The sequence below is a fragment of the Pholis gunnellus genome (genome assembly GCF_910591455.1).
Source record: "Pholis gunnellus genome assembly, chromosome: 13".
Lineage (NCBI taxonomy): Eukaryota > Metazoa > Chordata > Actinopteri > Perciformes > Pholidae > Pholis > Pholis gunnellus.
The window spans coordinates 15,179,373-15,198,203 of record NC_136540.1 but is presented as its reverse complement, the minus strand read 5'-3'; the positions used below and the strand labels follow the sequence as shown (position 1 = coordinate 15,198,203).

Genomic DNA, 18,831 nt, shown 5'->3' with positions numbered 1-18,831 from the left:
TCACAATGGAGGTCAGAAATAATTACACCGTTGAAAAGTGCAAGTCACACTAAATCTAAAAAATGTGTATCATGTCGGTGTATTCAGATTTGACTGAGTTATGGAGGAGGGTACTTTTTATGTTTGTACCTTTGCTGTTGTGTTAATAAGCAGGAAAAACAACAATAACTAACAAAAATAAACCAGCATGCACCTGTCCTTTACTCAAATGAGCCAACAACCCACAGAGAGGTAACAGAAGTTTTAATTGGTCGAATTTTGACCCATTTATTTATTTTCCTTTGATGCTGCTACTCACCGTGGTCGTCCAGCAGGATGTTCTCTGGCTTTAGGTCTCTGTGGGACGGAGAACGGGAGAGCAGAGTGAGAACAAAGATGAGAGACAATGAGACCGGGGGGGAGGACAATGACAAAGGACAATGATGCTGACCTGTAGACAATGCGTTCTTGGTGCAGGTCCTCCAGCCCGCAGCAGATCTCCGCAGAGTAGAAGATGGCTCTCTTCTCGTCGAAACCCGCATCGCCCATGTGATAGATGTGAAACTTCAGGTCTCCTCCGTTCATGAGGGTCAACACGAGGCACAGAGCGTCCTTCGTCTCGTAGGCGTACGCTAAGCTCACCTGGAGACAGAGGAGTGTCGCGTGTTAATGATGCTGCATGCACAACTAATTGTTTGGATAAATCAAGCAAAAATAAACATTGCCTAGTTCCAGCTTCACAGTAAACTGAATATCTTTTGGTTTTGGATTTACAGTTTTGTGTTGTGAGAAATAGCGAAGAATGTTTTTTTATTGTTTGTTGTTTTTATAGATTTTAAAGAATGATAAATGTATTCATTGTATAAAAAATCGACAGAATAATTTATCATAAATACAGTCCTCAATTGCAGCTCAAGTTTTCAGTTAAATATAGCGCAGTCCCAAGTCTAATTTGAGTCTAATTCAAACTTTTTTAGTATAACTATTTATAGATTCGGGGTACATTTTTCCTTTAATGTGAGATATTCAGGAAGCTGTTGACTGCACGTCCCCACAACTGCAAACACTACCTGCTGCCAAACTTCTTTAATTAAGTTGTTTGTGTGTTTTTACATTGATGCCATGTTGAACCCTGAGGGACTCCTCAGCCCTGGGAGACCGGACCAGCCAGCTGACTGGAGTCCAAATCAAATAAGCTGAACAGAGGTCGTCTGGCAGAGACAAAACAAACCTCCTCATGTTGTCTTTTAATTACTGCAGTTGTTAATGTTGCAGAGATCTCGTGCGATCGACGCACCCAGAGAGCAAACGTGCACAGTTTCGCTCTATAAATGTATTATTTTAGATGAGAGAAATGTTAACTGATGGTTACTGTTGAACGTGTTAAAAGGAAAGACACAACTACACCCTCTGAAACGTTAATGTTAAAGAACAAGTCTGGTGATATTCTATATTTTTTGGTGAATGAAAAAAATCTGGCAGAGAAGATGAGACGCTTACAACAAATCTGCTGTTGACTTTCTCCAGGATCTGTTTCTCATTGAGCGCCATGGACTCTCCTTTCCTCTTCTTTATTCTCTTCTTCTCTAGTTTTTTACAGGCGTACATTTTCCCTGTGGCCCGTACCTGACACGCACACACCTGCAGGGTAAAGGAAGAGGAGATGGAGGGGGGGGAGACAGAAGACAAGATAATTGTATTCCCATTTCTACATGTAAAAAGCTGCAACAAATAAAGATACAGTTCACTCTTAATAAAACAGAGAAGACTTCATTGCCGCCCATCATGGGACTTCACATATCTTAGAGCACCAGAACACCACACAAGACCGTGATTGTAGATAATTTAATCATAAGGTAACACAGGATGGCAGCTTAGGACAAAAAAAAGAAGCGTACACACGGAGGGCTGTGTTCAACTCTTTTTGTGGAGGATGTGGTGAAAGTGAACTTTTCTATTCGACTGCTGCATTCGGGTGTAAGAACGCAGCTGCACATATGAAGGTGATAAGTGAGGCTATAAACGAAAGAAGGAACTCAAAACAACACTCAACACAGATTACATTGATTGTAGATGAGATGTAAATCTGAAATGAATTCATGTTTTTGTCACAAACTATTTTTACAATCCACACTTCCCCAAAATGTTAAAGCTTGAAGCCAAGTTCCAGTGTTCGAGTTCTTATAAATCTATATTTCATGCACATTTACTGTCATCAACACAACCTTCCTTATGTGGCTCTGGTAAAAACAAATAAAGAGAAGCTGTGTACCAAGTCTCCTGATTTAATAAAAACTGCCTTAACCTTTTGTTTGATCAACTTCATCCTTTATTAATAAACACTTCTCTCTACCTTTTCTGTCAGCCTCTGATTTCTCTGTCCAGTGTGAGGTGCTATAAACCCTAAACATGGAAACAATATCAGACTGTCCTCCGTCCTTAAAGGTCAGGATTGTGGCTCTAAATGGCCATAATGAATCTAATCATGCCACTTGTTACTGACTGGACCGGAGGGAGCCTGCATCGTTAACTGAGGATGAAATGTTCATGTGTGCTGCTGCTACACTTCCTATGAATCGTGTATTCAACTGGCCTGCCAAAGACTAGTAGGAGAACGTGTGTAAAAAAAATACCATCTGAACTACAGAATACTGTACATTGAGAGAGTAAAATAAGTTATTTTATCAAAGATTTCCTACAACATGAATCCCCTGAAACAATTTGGATAAAAAGGAAAAAAGAGCAACTGGGTATTTTGTCCAGATGATAGTTTAAATTATCCATTAAGGATGTCGCTTTTAAAAGCAGTGGGCCTCATTCACCAATATCTTCATTTTCTTGTTAAATTTGTTTCTTGAGAAAATTCCTCAACCTCAGAATTGTTCGTACCTTTTTTCCTATAACGATGAATCCCATTGTTCTCGTAAATTGCTGGCGTGTGACAGTTGATCAGCAAAGGAAAACGCCCTGCCAACCCCCGTTCTTCCATTTATTCAATTATTCATTTCAACTTGCCAATACGATTATTTCTTCTGAGTTTGTGAGTTGTGTTGGACTTTTGTATGTTGAGTAATTTAAAATAAGAGTTTAAAAAAACTAAAAACTGAATGTACTCACCTCTCCAAAGCCTCCTTTCCCTAAAACTCTGTACTGTCGAAATGTGTTTTTCGTCACCAGTTGCCTGTCGGACAAAAAGAGAAACGCGTTTATAACTCAGACTCAGCAACACATTAACATGACGTTAAGAACACTATCTATCTATCTATATATACATATATATATATATATATATATATATATACACAGGTTAGTTGGAACACATTTGAAGCGGGTGGTAAGTCAGATGTATAATAGTTTGTCTGGTAAGATATGGATACATCTTGGAGCATCATTAATTTAACACAAGTTATGGTGAAAAAGATGAAAACGCACGTGCAGATATGAAAAAAGATGCCTGCTGATGAGTTAAAATTCTATACAAAATGTTGTATGTCTGCTCACTGTGTTTCAACAGTGCAGTGATCTTAAAACCTGTTTTTGAGTGCACAGTCAGTCATCGGTGGATGGATTTATGACGAGCACAAACAGAGCTGCTATAATGATCGAAAGCACCAATTAACTGTTCCCTCTTGGTATCAGCCCTTATCTCCCTGTGGACAGTCTGGCCAGTCAAGCAGGTCAATTTAATAGACTCATTAAAACCGGATGAGTCATTTGATGCTTAATTAGCCCTGTGATGGTGCGTCTCATGTTTGGTTTTTTTTACCAATACTTGTTATTGGTTTTGTGTATTCTCGAATTTAGGCCCATAATGATCCTCTGACATCAGACTAAACTCACACTGTGATGTTTAAGGTGAGCAGTGGAGACTAAATGTCGGGGCTACAGCTACGCTGGCAGCTTTTAAGGCTTCAATGCAAAAAAACTGTTGAATGGATGAAGAAACAAAATGTAATTTTGGGCTCATATTCTAATAAGTTAACTGCTGACCAGTACTCTTTGCAGACTTTTGGTCGGTAACACAAAAGTATTGAGGTTTGATACTGAGCTGACGTTTTTAGACAAATCTAAACTAAGCAGCCTGGAATCACAGAGAGTATAAAGGTTTTTGTTTTGTGTGTGTGTGTGTGTGTCAGATTCAACTTTTTTTTGCAGCACACTGATGGCTTTACAGAGCAAATAGCTACCAACAACATAGTAAAAAGTGAAATTGCCAAGTTCAGAGCCGCACTGATTCAAAACATTCACAATACGTGATTGAGATCACATAACAGAGCCTTGTTTGTGCCCGTCGGACGCACACAGTTGAACTGATTGAGATGAAATCAACAAAACAGTGACGTTGGACAGGAAGCTAACATGATGAAAAAAAGTCTTGTTTAAGTCCTGGCTCATCTGTGAATGAGTCTTTCAACACTTCCTCCTCTTTTCGATCATGTGAAGCCCTGTTCTGGCCCCCAGAGGTCCCGAACTCTGGCGGCACTCCTGCATCTGCAGCTGCCCCTCATCAGCCATTACTCAGCCCTCTTCAATCAGCGCCATTAGTCTGTGGGTATATAAATCCCTTCTGTTGGTCAGTCGGTGCTTTAATGTAGAGACTATACTAGTGCTGAGCTTCCAGCCTTAATGTGTTTTGCTCCTGTCTGGCAGAAGCTTTAAGTGGCGTGCTGAAGTGTTAGTCCCGCCTGGTTATTGTAGATGGCTCTAAATTTAAATGAAAGGGTTTGTTTTTCTTCATATATCATGAAAGCAGTTACATTTGTCAGTTAGGCTTTGTATTGTATCCTCCGTCTCTCTACGTTGCAATATCTATCATTAGCCAAAGTGCAGCTACGTTTTACTCATAACTGTATTCAAAATAATGACCTGGCACTTTGGAAAACACAGTTGTTTGCCGTGAAGCTCGGTGTCAAAAGAACCCGCTGCTTCGCTGCAAAACCACCAGTTGGCCCGAGCCCAGGGTCAGGACAGGACAGAGTTCTCCTTTTTAGGTGTCATGTTTCATGATGTTGTGCTCTAACCAAAGGCAGCAAGACAATGTCTTGTATCCAGGTCAAATCCAGATGGGAATTAATACACTTTCTTTTAAACTAGCCACATATATATCTTGCGACAATTTGTCTTGGGTTTTCCTACTCCAGTTCAGAGGGTGGTGGTAATGCACCTGAAGCTGTTTGGTAAAAATGCCCTAAGAATAATTTGTGAACTTGAATTTTAGCTACATCAATGAACAGCTGGTGATATCGGCTAGCTAGCACAACACAAACGCAAGAATTACTTATATTTATGCAGTGAGAGCATTGCAAAAGTTGTATTGCCTGCAAAGTCGTCAATGTTTAGTGTTTTTTGCACTTTGATTTTAGAGGTGCTAGTAGGTAGATCTTTTTTCTTTCTTTTTTTACCTTTGGACCAACTGCTCTTCATGCTAAGCTAAGCTAACCGCCAGTCTGTAGCTTCATATTTTACAAACGGATATGAGAGCAGTAACACTCAAATGCAACAATGCAAATAAGCATATTTCTCCGTGTTACGAATTATTCCTTTTAATGGGGTTGAACAGTGATAGGAAAAATAATATTTCCCTTATTAATTTGTTGGTTTATTTTGTTTTAATTGCGATAACATAAGCAGCGTGCGGCTCTACTCTGCAGTCGTTTCCTCCTCTTCCTGACATGTCTTGCAACATCTATTGACTGAAAACCACTGCCGCAGGAAAACATTTTCACTCCAATTATGGTGGCGTTTTCTTTTTGTTTTCACTGCGGTTGATGGATTAGAAATTCTCCAATGACCCTGTGGTTTTTGAAAACTTCTCAAAGCCCCACTGGAAGAACAGAAAGATTCAAGGCTGTCAACCTTACACAGTTCCTGGAAAGCCTACATGCCAGATTTTATTATCTGATAAGCAGCTTGTGGGGCTGGAATAAACAGTCCTCATTCTGTCTCCCCCTTCTCTTTGTTTTTGTCTCCATCATTGTCTCGATGTTCTCTTAAGAAATCGTGTTCTTCTCCATGTCTTCCTCTCTGCTGCTCTCGTCACCTTGTGGGTTCAGGCCTAATCTTTTGTATTCATACGTCACTACAACGAGGATGCCCGGGGATGGATTGGCCTCCTATGTGGGCTGTTTCAGCTGATTCTTAAAGAACACCAGATTTAACCATTGAAGCTAAACACTCAGGCCACTGTGGGATAGCCGGCGTGTTTACAGCGTCACTGAAGTTTTCAAAGTGGAGTCTGGGAACCATCAGTAGTCAGTGATGGGACACAGACCCAGACAAACTTTCTCTGTCTGTAAACAAACCTGATAAAACTCATAATAACCATCATTGTGATGACAGATTTATTTTTCCAGCAAGAAATTAACACTTATGTGATTCTGTAAGGAATTACGTCAGACAATACCAGAGGATTGAGATCTCGGTATTTTCCATGTGCCAGTGAACTTTTCGGCTGCTGCAGCAACTGTAGCGTCGCTCACGTATGCTGTTCATAGTCTGATCTATTCATTATGTTATCCCGTTAAATGGAAATGTAATGTGAGTGTGCCTTTAAACCATATTAATGCGTGATGCATGGGGTGACTGGGATTCATTGATACCAGCCCTCATGTATTGTACATTTCATTATATTATTTCCTCACATTAACTGTGTTTACATTGTTTTCATTTGTTTATTTGAGCTGGGCTACCCCACGTACTTTCGAGAGCTACAGTTACATCCAGGTAACTTTTTACACTGTTTTGCTTTGTCTCATCTTTGAGAAGGAGACTAGCTGATGTGCAGTCGTTGTGTTTACATGAACTCATGCATAGAGAGCAGTGAGCGGAAGGTTTGCAGAGGACATGGTCTTATGTATGATCTTTAATAGTAACCACCAGGCTGAATGGCTCTTCTCTGTTCCTTGATGTTAATTAAGTTACAAATACCCTCTCTGTAAATGTATTTAACGTGTGAACTTTGCTTTGCTTTTAGTTGCCAACACTCATTTTTATTGAAAGTTAGCAAAGTCTGCACTAAACCAGGTAAAGAAGCTTTTATATAGTGTATGCTCCACTGTTGAGGTTTTTGGGGTTGTTTTTAAGGTGCAAATAATCCTGATTTTGTGACACATTTTCTGTTTTCATGCTGTCTGTAACTCATTGCTATTAGTGTCTGTCTTGGCCAGAACACTCTTGAAAAATACCTTTTTTTATCTTAATGAGGGTTTCAAGGTAAAACTAAACACATTAACATATATTACAGGAACAATTAAGTAAGTTTCTACCTTAATAAATGATCTATATTGTGATTGTGAGATCTGTATAGACACCAGAATTACCTGCTGTACCTCCCGCACTACTCTTCCCATAATTACAATAAACAAAACCTTCTCTGGTATTATCGGTAACAGTACAGTCAGGTGCATCTAGCGCCTTTAAAACAACAGCCTGCTCTAAGTCTACTCACCGCCAAAACTCAACTGTGAAACTTTGCAGTTGAGCAATTTCAAACTCCCGTCTTGAAATATGTAAGGGTGATATCACTCTGATGTTGCATTTGTTCTTACCCCAGTAACCCAAGAGAGGAAGGAATGAGGCAACTCACTATGCATGTTGTTACTGGTACTGTGGTGGAGCTTAAGGCTAATGTAGCCTCTAAATGAGCCCGAGTGAGCTCCTAAGTGGTACGTGTGTAATGAAAGTATGCATTATGTATCCTCGTGTACATAATAGGGAGAAACAGCAGTAGAAAGACGAAGACGAAGAAGGAAAGTTCGAGAAAGAAACCGAGATGAGAAAGGGAGGTTGATTTCACTCGGTCAACAAACTTTACCTCTCCAGCCACTTCCACTGGAGGAACCTGTTGTAGTACATGCTGTCGAGGTAGTCCGCGAAGGGCGCCACGCTCAGGTAGTCGTGGATCAATCTGGGTAGAAAACACAACAGAACATCTGCAGGTCATTTCCTGTCCAAAAGAGCAGCAGGAACTTGATGTCAGTCTCTTTGAACTTTAGCTGAACTCTTTAGTTAGTTGAGCTAAAACGATTAGTTGATTCATGGAAAAGTAGCTCCACAGAAAATTGAGTAATCATTAAACCGGTCAGATGATCCGACATTTCAACCTAGACTATTATATATATTATTGTTATATTCCATTTCTGCCAATAAATCCCCCTTTATCCTACACTCTGGTCCTTTAAGATAACTGCTTATACTAGAAATATGTTACTGACAGAATCTTGCCACAATGTGAACAACCCTGAGAATAGTTTTTTTTGGCATCATTATTAAGTCAAAACTTATTTTGAAACAAATCGTGGCCCTGCTTTGAGTCCTATTTTTGATTTCACAAAGTTAGTCCAAAGGGCAAAGAGGTAGTCCAAGAGGTAGTGCTTAACAGGGTTCATTCTTAGTGCGTTGATTTCGAATGAAATATGAGACTCTTGAATTCCAACTGTAAGAGTTGTGACAGATTTCATAGTAAGGTGTTGAAAGTGTAGAATATCACCAGACTTCTCCTTTTACCTTCTTACCGGACGAGTAAAGAGAATGCAGAGTGTGTAGTGTTAACATTGTGTACAGCACCGTAGCTAATTACTCATGTCTTGTTCTCGATGTGGCTTGAAAAACCAACGGGCCTCTGCGCCGCCTCACGCCTACGCAACAAGCATGAACAGAGCCGTTAGAGGATGTTACACAATGTGTGAGTGTTTATGAAATGAACGATTAACTCTTCCTCATCAAAAAGTATGTTTGTATTGTCAGGTTTTCCTTTCCATTTATCTCTATTTAGTCTTTATATTGTTTAAAGTGTTATGATTTCTTATTCCGCGTTCTTCTGAGTCGTGACTGCACCATGAATCATTTCATTTTCTTCTTCTTTTTCCGACTGCATCACAGCTGCATTTTCCAACCTTGATAAACGGCCGACATGCCCAGCGCTCTCAACCGTTATGTACCCAACTTCCTCATTTGGGAAACACTGGAGTTGCAAATCCAGAGTTACAAAAGCAAGACCTGATGTTACAGGCCGGAAGCTGCTCAGTCATCAGCTTTGTTTTCTGTATTTGTGTGTTTTGTGTGACTTCTTTTTTCCGCTCTGAGCCGTGTCTGCAGGCCCAGCAGTACTCGCATACAACCTCATGAGCCCTCACCAATAAGATAAGACAGCGTGTATCTATCCTGAAAGGCAAAACCCAGGGTATCCAACTCCTTGTGTTCAGCTTGTTAAGGGGGACGTGTTGCTAAAATGCATGCTGGGACACTTGTCTACTCCAAGTCAGCTCTCAAAGCATCCTCATTCAAATCTATGGAGGAAGAACATTTCTTTCTTCTTTAAACACAATGCCTCCTCTCAACCTAATGCAGTCCTCCTCTGGACCGATCAGATCCCAACACACATGGAGACTTGAGACATGCAAAACGGACTTAAATCAGACTCTTTCAACTCGTCGTCAAACAACAAGACAACGGCAGCGTCTCAGTCGACCTTTAACACCACAGTGACTTGAGCCTTGTGACTTGAAAGACTTGAGACTTTACCAGAAACCCGAAGCAGGAGACAGAGCTGACATTCAGGACAGTGTTCAGGCTGTCAGCTGTCTACAGGGCCAGCAGCACTTGTTTTGATGTGCTTTTGCATGATTGTAGCTGCACCACAGGATTTATTTTCCAATGCCTAGAGAACAGAAACCTCACAGAGAGAGAGAGATGAGGGTGAGGTTGTTTTGGGATGGGCTAACACTGATCAAGTTCACCCTTTGTGTGAGGGGATTTTTTATTTAACGCTAAATAGATTCATTCTTGCATGTTTTGAATCATTAAAACCTGCTTTCATGTATTTTCCAAAATATGCAATATATACATAGTATATTCATACCACAGTCGATCACCCAACATGTGTACTATGTGTGTAATCATGGGGTATAAATTCCTTTTAATGTAAAACTAAACTGCTGGAAATAAAACCATGGACGTGACAGCTCGATTCCTTATGTTAAAGGAGGATAAACAAAATAATTGACCAAAATAAACAAGCCCAGATGGGACCCCCTGTGATCTTACTTGGTACAGTCCTTGAAGAGCTCTTTACAGGCCACCTGCTGCAGCCTCTCGGTACACTGAGCCATCATGGCCTCCTCCACCTCAGGCACACGGTCCTCCGACTGCACCGCAAAAAGTAACACATTAGGTCCACGTAAACACAGTGACTCAACTCTGGCAGTAAACTCACAGAGGAAAGCCGGATAAACTGGGTTTGAGACGGTGCAGATAGATTATTTTCCTTGTCACACTGCAAGACTTCAGCGTGTTTCGACTTGCAGGTGAGAAAACTGCAGCACACAGAGAGAGACAGAATTATCAGGAAAAACAGGCGGAAACTTGCAGACATGAAGAAGCAGTTTAGCCAATGTTATTCAACAATACTCAAAATGACTGTTCATTGTCACCCTTCGCTTAAGGTGTTAAAATGGGCAAAATAATTTTCTGGACAAGTGTGCAGATTTACCGTTGGTACGTGGTAAACGTGCAACAGGGGCAAGTAAGGTTTAAGGAACAAAACCACTTGGTCGGGGTAAGAAACGTCATGTGAATAAGTGGCGTAGAGTCACAGGACATGTCATCTTTGGGTTTCACACGGGACACCAACGACCCCGATAGCCACTGCCCAAGCGTGGGTATCTGACGGCCTGGGAGTGCTCAAAGTATACCCAGTCGGTCGTGACAGGCTACCTGCAGGGCAACGTAGAGAGTGACAGAGGACCATGAAAGCGGCAGCTACCTTTGGGTTTAAGTATCTGTCGACGAGTTCCTGACCGCACTCCTTCCTCTTCTCATCCGGAGTCACCTCGTACTCCGCCTGCAGGGAAACACATCAAGACAAAATGAGAGCGAGAACCGGAGGTGACCAGAGGAGCTCTGTCGCAATCGTCCCTCAGTTACCCAGATGTGGCAGCTATCACCTGTCGATGTTGTCTAGATGTATAAACATGTACAGGTGGAGCTTAGCAATAAGGTTAACGTCAGCTTCACTATATGAATATACATTTTTGTCCTGTATCTATTTGTACAAGTGTATGCAAAGTTCTAAAACAAAAACAAGCAAGGAAGCGTGTTCATAACAGACAATGCGTTACATCAGTAAAAGTTCTTCTGTGCAAAACAATCACAACAAACAATGGAATCGTTCATTCAGACTATTTGACATTTTCTACAGTGATCATAATCTGATCACCCTCATGATAAATGTCAATAAACGATAATATTGAATATTATAGACGTTCTACCAACTCTCTGTGATTCCACTGAAGACCTCTGAAGGCCTTGATTACTGCCAAACCCAATTTAATACTTAATTGAGGAGATTTGGGAGGCCTGTTCCACACCCAGCAGTACATGAGCCGATCGTATCCTCCCGCCTCACATCAACCATCCCTCTGAATCACTTGCAGTAAACTGAGCCTGACTGGAAAACTCCAAAGTGCTTCCTCTCCCCATCTCACAGCGAGAGCCTGTAAAGTAATGCTAAGTGACAGCAGAGACGTTTGAAATCTCATTTTCCCTTTTCCATCTCGTTCTCTCGCAGAGTTCTCTGAGAAGAGACGGGAAGCGGTCGTGGGGGTAAAAGAGAACATAATTGCTTGGTGCGTGAGTTGTATCTGCTGGACGACTGAAAGCTGTAAAGCCGTTTGGCTGAGCCGGTCAGTCAGACTGGAGCCTCGCTCTCTAGCGATGGCATCGTCAGTCTGAGTAGAAGACAATGTTTAGTTTTCTGGATATTGTGTTTAAAAAAGGGGGGAAGTATTGTATTTGACAACAGCTGATTCTTTTAGAATGGAGAGAGCACCAATATAACATCGGAACCTACAGAGTGTTGCATTATGGGTTGTTTGTAGCATTAATGTTGCTAGGTTAACAAGTTTTTTTTTCCTTGAGTTTATCTTGTGTGTACTTGTACCAGGTACTATCCACAGCTTGGTCGAGGTTCTAAGCGAGCTGAGCCGATACTTGCTCGACTCGGGGAATCCTGTACAAACCCACCGTTTTTTAAGTAGCTGAGCGACCATCAAAAGTTCCTGCACATTTTCCATTTGCAAAATTCCATACTATTTAGATTGTATTTGAATCTGGATGCAGAGAATGCTGTGAACTGACTTTAGTACTTTCACAAAGTTTGCATCTAGCTTTCTTTTCCCATTTGGAATGCTTAGCCAAACAGGCTTTATATTTCGGATTGTAAAGCCAGAACTTGGAAAAAAAAAAACTTGCATTTCCCCATTGCGGTCTTTCAGACCCCTCTCCACTGTCATCTTGCACTTAGGGTAATTTTTGTATTCATTTTACCCAGATTATAAAAAAAATGGCAGCCCGCGAACCACAGCGTGTGATCAATTGACAAAGTGCAAATGTTCCTCTGTTGGGTTGTTGATGAAAGTACCCAGCGAGAGAACACACTGTGTTTGAGAAATGTACCTGGTACCAAAAGCAAGTCAAGTCAAGCCGTACCATAGAGTGGAAATCGGAGTAATCTAACTAATCTGAGTTTTCCCTGCTCATGACGGTCATGGTCTCCAGAGGATAAAGCCTAATGTTATGTTTGCAAATAAATGTCATGGAGTGGAATTATAAAGTAACATTGCATGGAAATACTCAAGTAGCGTAGAGATACCTCAAAATTGTACAGTACTTGAGTAAATGTACATATACTGTAGTTACATTCCTCCACTAGTGAGTGCCCATAAGAGTGAAGGAGGAAACCACGGTTTATCATTTGTCAACTGCACACTCAAACAAGGCAAAACAACATCAATGGGACCACACACACACACTCACAGTGCGCACATACACACAGTACACACACACACACACCCACACACGCACACACACACGCACACACTCCGGTTGGAATAAAACAAGAGTGCGACTGAAACATTCCTTTAGTGAGCAGAGCGAGCAGCGAGCCGTTCACCGTGACAGATAAGGTCAACAGAAAATGTGTGTGTGTGTGTGTGTGTGTGTGTGTGTGTGTGTGTCACGTTTACAACATGGGAGGTAGACGAGAGGGTCGACACTGTGACGCATTTTCCTCTCCAGAAGTCAAAAGTTCACGTTTTTCATTAAACAGATATTAAAATCAACTTCCTCCTCCTCCTCACTCTTAACGTCAAGTGTTGGAGGCACTTCCTGCAGCAAAGGTCCCACTTGAGAACTAACTCACCATGTTACACTTGTTTAAAGGGACAGTTCACTCAAATCACAGAAAAAAAGATTTACAGATATCTGTCTTTAAAGCTACTACAAGGAACATATATATTGTGTTGATTTTGGAAGACCCTGTGGACAAAAGCGGTAGCGTTTCTAAGTATCAGAGGGTCAGAAAGCCTGCCCCGCGCAGTCCTGCTTCTGGTTCTCCGGTGCCTCCCTTCCCGCCTGTGTGGGCCCGGCAATACGGTTTGGACTTCCAGCAGCGGGGTGACGGTGTTCGCTCCCAGCGGGGACCGGCAGAGCAGCTGGGCAAAGCTCTGCTCATGGCTGGAGAAGGAGACGCTCTTGCCGACCACTGAGCTCTCCACCTCCCGCCGGAGCTCCAGCTGCAGGTCGAAGGTCAGCAGTGAAGCCGGATCTGGGTTTGTCCGCGGCAGGATGGGCGCTGCCGGAGGCCCCGCTGGAGTCTGAGCTGTAGGAGTGTCTTGTCTAAATGATTTTGTCTGATTTCACCGTATTCCGACCTGGTGGCACCGATGACAAGCATTAAGATGTTCTTGCTGATGGTCTTGTTTACTTATGCAGGTCATACAGAGGCATTCATTAATACACATTGAGACTGTTTCATAACCAGTTTAAAGTTCCTTGTAGTAACTTTAAGATTTAAATCCTTTAGAGATTAATTTAAATTGTTTGAACATGACATTTAAAAACCTTTAGTAGCAGAAAAAGTGTCCTTGTTACTCTGGTTTTCATTAGAAGATAACAATGATTTTAAAGAAAACACACGCATACCTCCCTCTCTTCATTAACAAGAATCGAGCAGCCTTTCGAGGAAGAAAGACACACAAGTCCTTGAGACCCCCACCACCCTCCGTCATTCCCACATACACACACAATTCCAAAGACTTCCCACACTAGTAGTCATGGAAAAGGGCATTTGAGACAAAACTTTCAGTCTCTTCAACATAAACGCGCACACACACACACACACACACACACACACACACACACACACACACACACACACACACACACACACACACACACACTTCTTACCACAGCGTCCAGGAACTTGACGCAGCGTCTCAGTTCGGGTCGAGTCTCACAGAACTGTCTGAACAGTAACCGTCCGATCGGCTGCCGCTCACAGAGGCTGCTGTAGTCCTTTTCTATAGAGACAGGGAGACGCAATGTTGTTTAATGAACAACAATAAAGTTATGATTCAATCAAAAAGTCTCTAATTTTGGCAAATTAAGACATGAATGGGTGCATCTTTCCATCAATTACGATGAAGGAATAATATTTACAGTTATTTTATTTCAGAATAGAATATTTCATCATCTATTAATCAATTCATAATTCTAAATATAAAATGGCATGAAATAATGCAAAATATTATTTGATTATCGGTACATTTGTCTGTTTATCATTTGACTGATCGTTTAACTATTGTTTTCAGCTCGACTTAAGAATCTTGTTTCATTTTCTTAATCTTTTCCTTGCCCTGTTTCCTGTGTGATGTAACATCCACTTCAACACTAACATTTAACCGTCCAATTCGTAGGTTGAACAAACGCTCAAGCAACCAGGGATATGAGCAACCATCATTTTAGTACTACACCTATAAATCATAGAGTTGTAAACATTGTAATGCGTCAGTGATTTGACTGACAGAGTGTAACACAATACAAAAATGAATGACGCTGACACATTTAATGGTCAAATATCGGCACACACAGCAGCGGGTGTAAACGCAAACTCCATGATAACGTTTGCATAGATCAGCAGTCTCATTCACAGGAATGTTTTTATTACAGGAGCAGTGGAAAATTTTACAATTATTGAGAAAAATTGCAGTAAAGACGGAAACAAAAAAGAATAACATGTTTGATCACGGTACACCACATTAAAGAAATAAAGGGTGACATTAACTACATTTTTATATGTTTCCCAACATTGACTCAAACATTGTCCACATAATCATCTTTTAACGGTTGTCATGATTAGGCAACACGCTTTAGCTGGACAGCAGTTCGAAATAGCAACTGTCAGAGCAAGCAATCGAAATATCTAAAGCTTCAAAGTTTAGTCAATTTACTCAGGAAATTATTTATAAATATTTTGATAATCATTTAAGTCTTCTTTTTCAGCAAAAACTGCAAAACCTGACAGATTCCAGCTCCTCGAATGTGTTTTTTCTTATATTTTTTTTACTATTCTGTGTAGGAACTTTTTTTTGACATATTTCACTGTTTGCTGACAATTTGTAGACAATAAATTGATTAATCTCTAAAACTAGATTCATTATTTCAAGTAGATTAATGAAAAAGAATCCTTAGTTGCAGCTGTAAAATACATGCTAAGGGAGGTTTTAGATACATATTTTGGGGTGTTTGGGCTGTTTGGGTTCATCTGTCCAGCTGAGCTTCAGGACAAAAAACAACAACACCCAGAACATTTTAATTTGCATCTGTGACTCATGTGGATGCAAAGCGACTCACGATGCTTCATGAACAAACAAATGTGACTCAGGGAGGAGCAGAGAGGTCAGTGGGATCGCTGTGATAGGCAAAGCCATCTGCAAAGCCATCTGCAAGTCAAACGACTTCCATCTGTAGAACCCAATACCACCTCTAAAGACAATGACTCGAAGAAGAGAAGAAAAACACGTCAACATAACAATGGGATTATGAAATAACAAATCCCTGCGTTGCTGCTTTCTGTCTCTACCTCTGAACAACCCGGCCCACTACTAGCACCTGAGCTAAACTACACGCTAATGGAAGGAAAAACTGGTTTTGTTTGGTTTGATCTGTGCAGCCAGTTTACTTTTCGACAAACAAATCTGTTTACGATCACTATCTCACACCAAAACACATTGCATGTGTTCTTCAGGCCTAGCAAATGTGTCGAGTTTGTTTGCAATGTGCACATTTGTTGATAAAGTGCCCCCTAGAATGCCCTTCCATTGGAGGAAACGTCATGAAATTCCCTCTAGGGTGCCCCTCCAGTGGAGAAAACGTGATGAAGGGTCCTCTATGATTTCCTTCTAGTGGAGAAAACGTGATGAAGGGTCCTCTATGATTTCCTTCTAGTGGAGAAAACGTGATGAAGGGTCCTCTATGATTCCCTTACAGTGGAAAAAAGTGCCCTCCAGAATGCCCTACTCGTGGAGACCCTGCCCCTAAGACAGCCTCAGTCTGCCACTGACTTCAACTTTTTTCTAATTTGTTTTCTTGTCACTTAACTGAGTAATCTCTTATCAATGATACAGTGACAGATGTAACTGATGCTCTGTTGTATTCCACTTATTCTACTTATCTCCGTTCCGTTGCGCTCTGCTAAACTGCTAAGTCCTCTTTGTTCTCTGTTCTACTCTAATTATCTCTTTTCTCTCCTCTTTGCTCTAACATACTTCCTATATCCTGCTGTAAAGTGAACAGAGAAGGTTCAATGCCAAGTAAATGGGAGCCGAAAGCCAAAAGAACAATGAAGAAAACGGCTGTGAAAAAAGGAGAGAAGTCAAAGGAAAGCTGAACAGAGGGGGATATCTAGAGGCCAACAACAAGAAAGATGTTAGGTTGTTCCATGGCTTAAAGACTAAATAATTAACATTTCTAATTGACAGTCTATAGTGCCTGTTTAGATTAAACCCAAACCCATTATTCTCCTCTCAAAAACACTAGAAATTAGCTTCATTACGGTTCATGAAACGACTTGGCCAATCCCACACTGGCGACTCATGCGTAAAATAGAACATCCCCCAGTTCTGGGAAAATTTCTATTGTGGTTGTGGATCACTGGACTTTCTCAGTAGTTGGTGAAGGTGTGATGTACATGAAAATAGCTCCAGGACTGTACAGAACATGCTGTACATCATTACACAGAGAACTTACACAAGGAGGCCACTGTTGGGCCTCCTGCATGCTCCAAAAGGGCCTCCGGGTCCCTTCTCCCGACAGTGAATTCATGATGCCACAGGTTTCACTTTTAGCTCTGTTCAGTAGTGTGTGTAAAAGGTTTTCTTTGTTTATGCCATGCTAGCTGTCCAAAAGCTATTAGACTGATTACCATGAAATACTGCTCATGGATGAATCCCACTGACTTTAGCATTTAGCTTAAAGCACTGCCGTACTTAAGTACAGCCTCACAGAGCCAGTAGCATGGCTGCAAAGAAAAATGTCCTGAAGATAAAGAACAAGCCACTACACGTCGACATGGTCATAGAACCTTTTACAGCCGACTTCACCAAAGATCTGCGTGTGCATGTTGGCAACGGAAGTGGAGTTTTGCCCCAGCCATCCATGATGAGTTGACAAGCTTTAAATATTGAATTAAAATTGTCAACAGCATCAAAATGTCTGGTTGTAGCATGTTTGGTAACAATAATTCAACAGCAGACTCAAGTATCTAGAGAATTCTGACAGGATAATGACTGTTTCAGAGCAACAGGTGTTTCAGATTAATGAGTGACCGTGCTAACTGGTGACTTTCAGAATGTTACTCAACACGGATGAGTTTGTATTTAAAATTGATTGAATGCTGATTTGAATGCCTGATTTGAACATTATGGTTAAGTAAAAACTAAAGAAAACTGTGTCAAGAGAACCGGAAGTCATTACAAGTTATGTAAATGTCTAGTTTTGATTACTGCATTTACTTTTTTAGAACAAAACTGTAAGATCACCGTGATAATACATTGCTGTGCAAGATAGAAATGTTGCATTTTGCCTGCATGGTGTGTAATAATATACAAGAGAGGAGGAGATAGAAGAAGAGAATATAAAACCAAAAGAAGTGAGAAGAGAAGAGACAAGTTTCTGACAAATAAGGAAGTTGACAGTTTCCTGAATGTCTTTCTGGAGACTCCCTCCCACTCATCTCTTTCTTCTGGTTTCATAAAGATGTCACAAAGATGTTCAGAACTGAATAATTACTGAGCTCATCTCTTTGTATCTCTTATTATTGTCTTATTTCCATTTCTCACTCTCACACTTTCTAATCCTCACGTTTTACTTTTTCCTTTTCTTAACAATCATGTTTCATCTCCTCCTCTAATTGGCGTTTCACAACATTAGATTTTTTGTGCAGCACCAAGCTGAACTTCCTGCCTCCGTGTGTCACACAGTCTGTGAGACATCTCGGACGGAGTTCATTCAAATCAAAGCTACTTTGCATCGCACCTTTCAGGAAAGAAGCAGCTCTGTTGTGAAGGTTTCCCCCGAAGAACAAAGCGTCTGCTGCTGATCAAGTGAGCATGCACTGCTTCAACCAAACTTCATTTAATATACATGGTGTTTTAGCATCAGCAGGAACTGCCATTGCCACGTTTGACCAAAGACTCCCAGTAATTAAATAACAATCAAAGCGTAAATGTCTCTTTTTACAGTGACGTTTACTGACAACGGAATAAAACTTTCAGCACACGCTGACGTAACAACACAGAGTTATAGTGCAGTTTTTTCTGTTTTTGCTGTTGCATGACTGTGTGATATTTGAATACATGTTGGAAACGAGACGTGCAGAGGCGGACACGGAGAATGAAGACTCCACAAATAGACACCTGTCTGAAGAGTAGACGTATCTGCATTTAAACAGTTTAATCAAATTAAGTTTGTTCATCTTGCTTGCTCTCATCCTCAAAAGATTTCTTTCTTTTTTTA

General features: G+C 41.0%; 1 protein-coding gene across 1 annotated transcript in view; it reads right to left on the bottom strand.

The window, feature by feature from the left end:
• Positions 1 to 18,831, bottom strand: part of grk6 (G protein-coupled receptor kinase 6) — a 38,275-nt gene that overhangs the window by 6,660 nt on the left and 12,784 nt on the right. Inside the window, exons 3-10 of the mRNA XM_079172335.1 lie at positions 14,224 to 14,336; positions 10,742 to 10,819; positions 10,024 to 10,124; positions 7,793 to 7,885; positions 3,097 to 3,160; positions 1,480 to 1,620; positions 431 to 621; positions 299 to 336 (exon numbers count right to left, since the gene is read on the bottom strand). Of these exons, the coding sequence (XP_079028461.1) occupies positions 299 to 336; positions 431 to 621; positions 1,480 to 1,620; positions 3,097 to 3,160; positions 7,793 to 7,885; positions 10,024 to 10,124; positions 10,742 to 10,819; positions 14,224 to 14,336 (819 nt within the window). The remainder of the gene's footprint in view (positions 1 to 298; positions 337 to 430; positions 622 to 1,479; positions 1,621 to 3,096; positions 3,161 to 7,792; positions 7,886 to 10,023; positions 10,125 to 10,741; positions 10,820 to 14,223; positions 14,337 to 18,831) is intronic.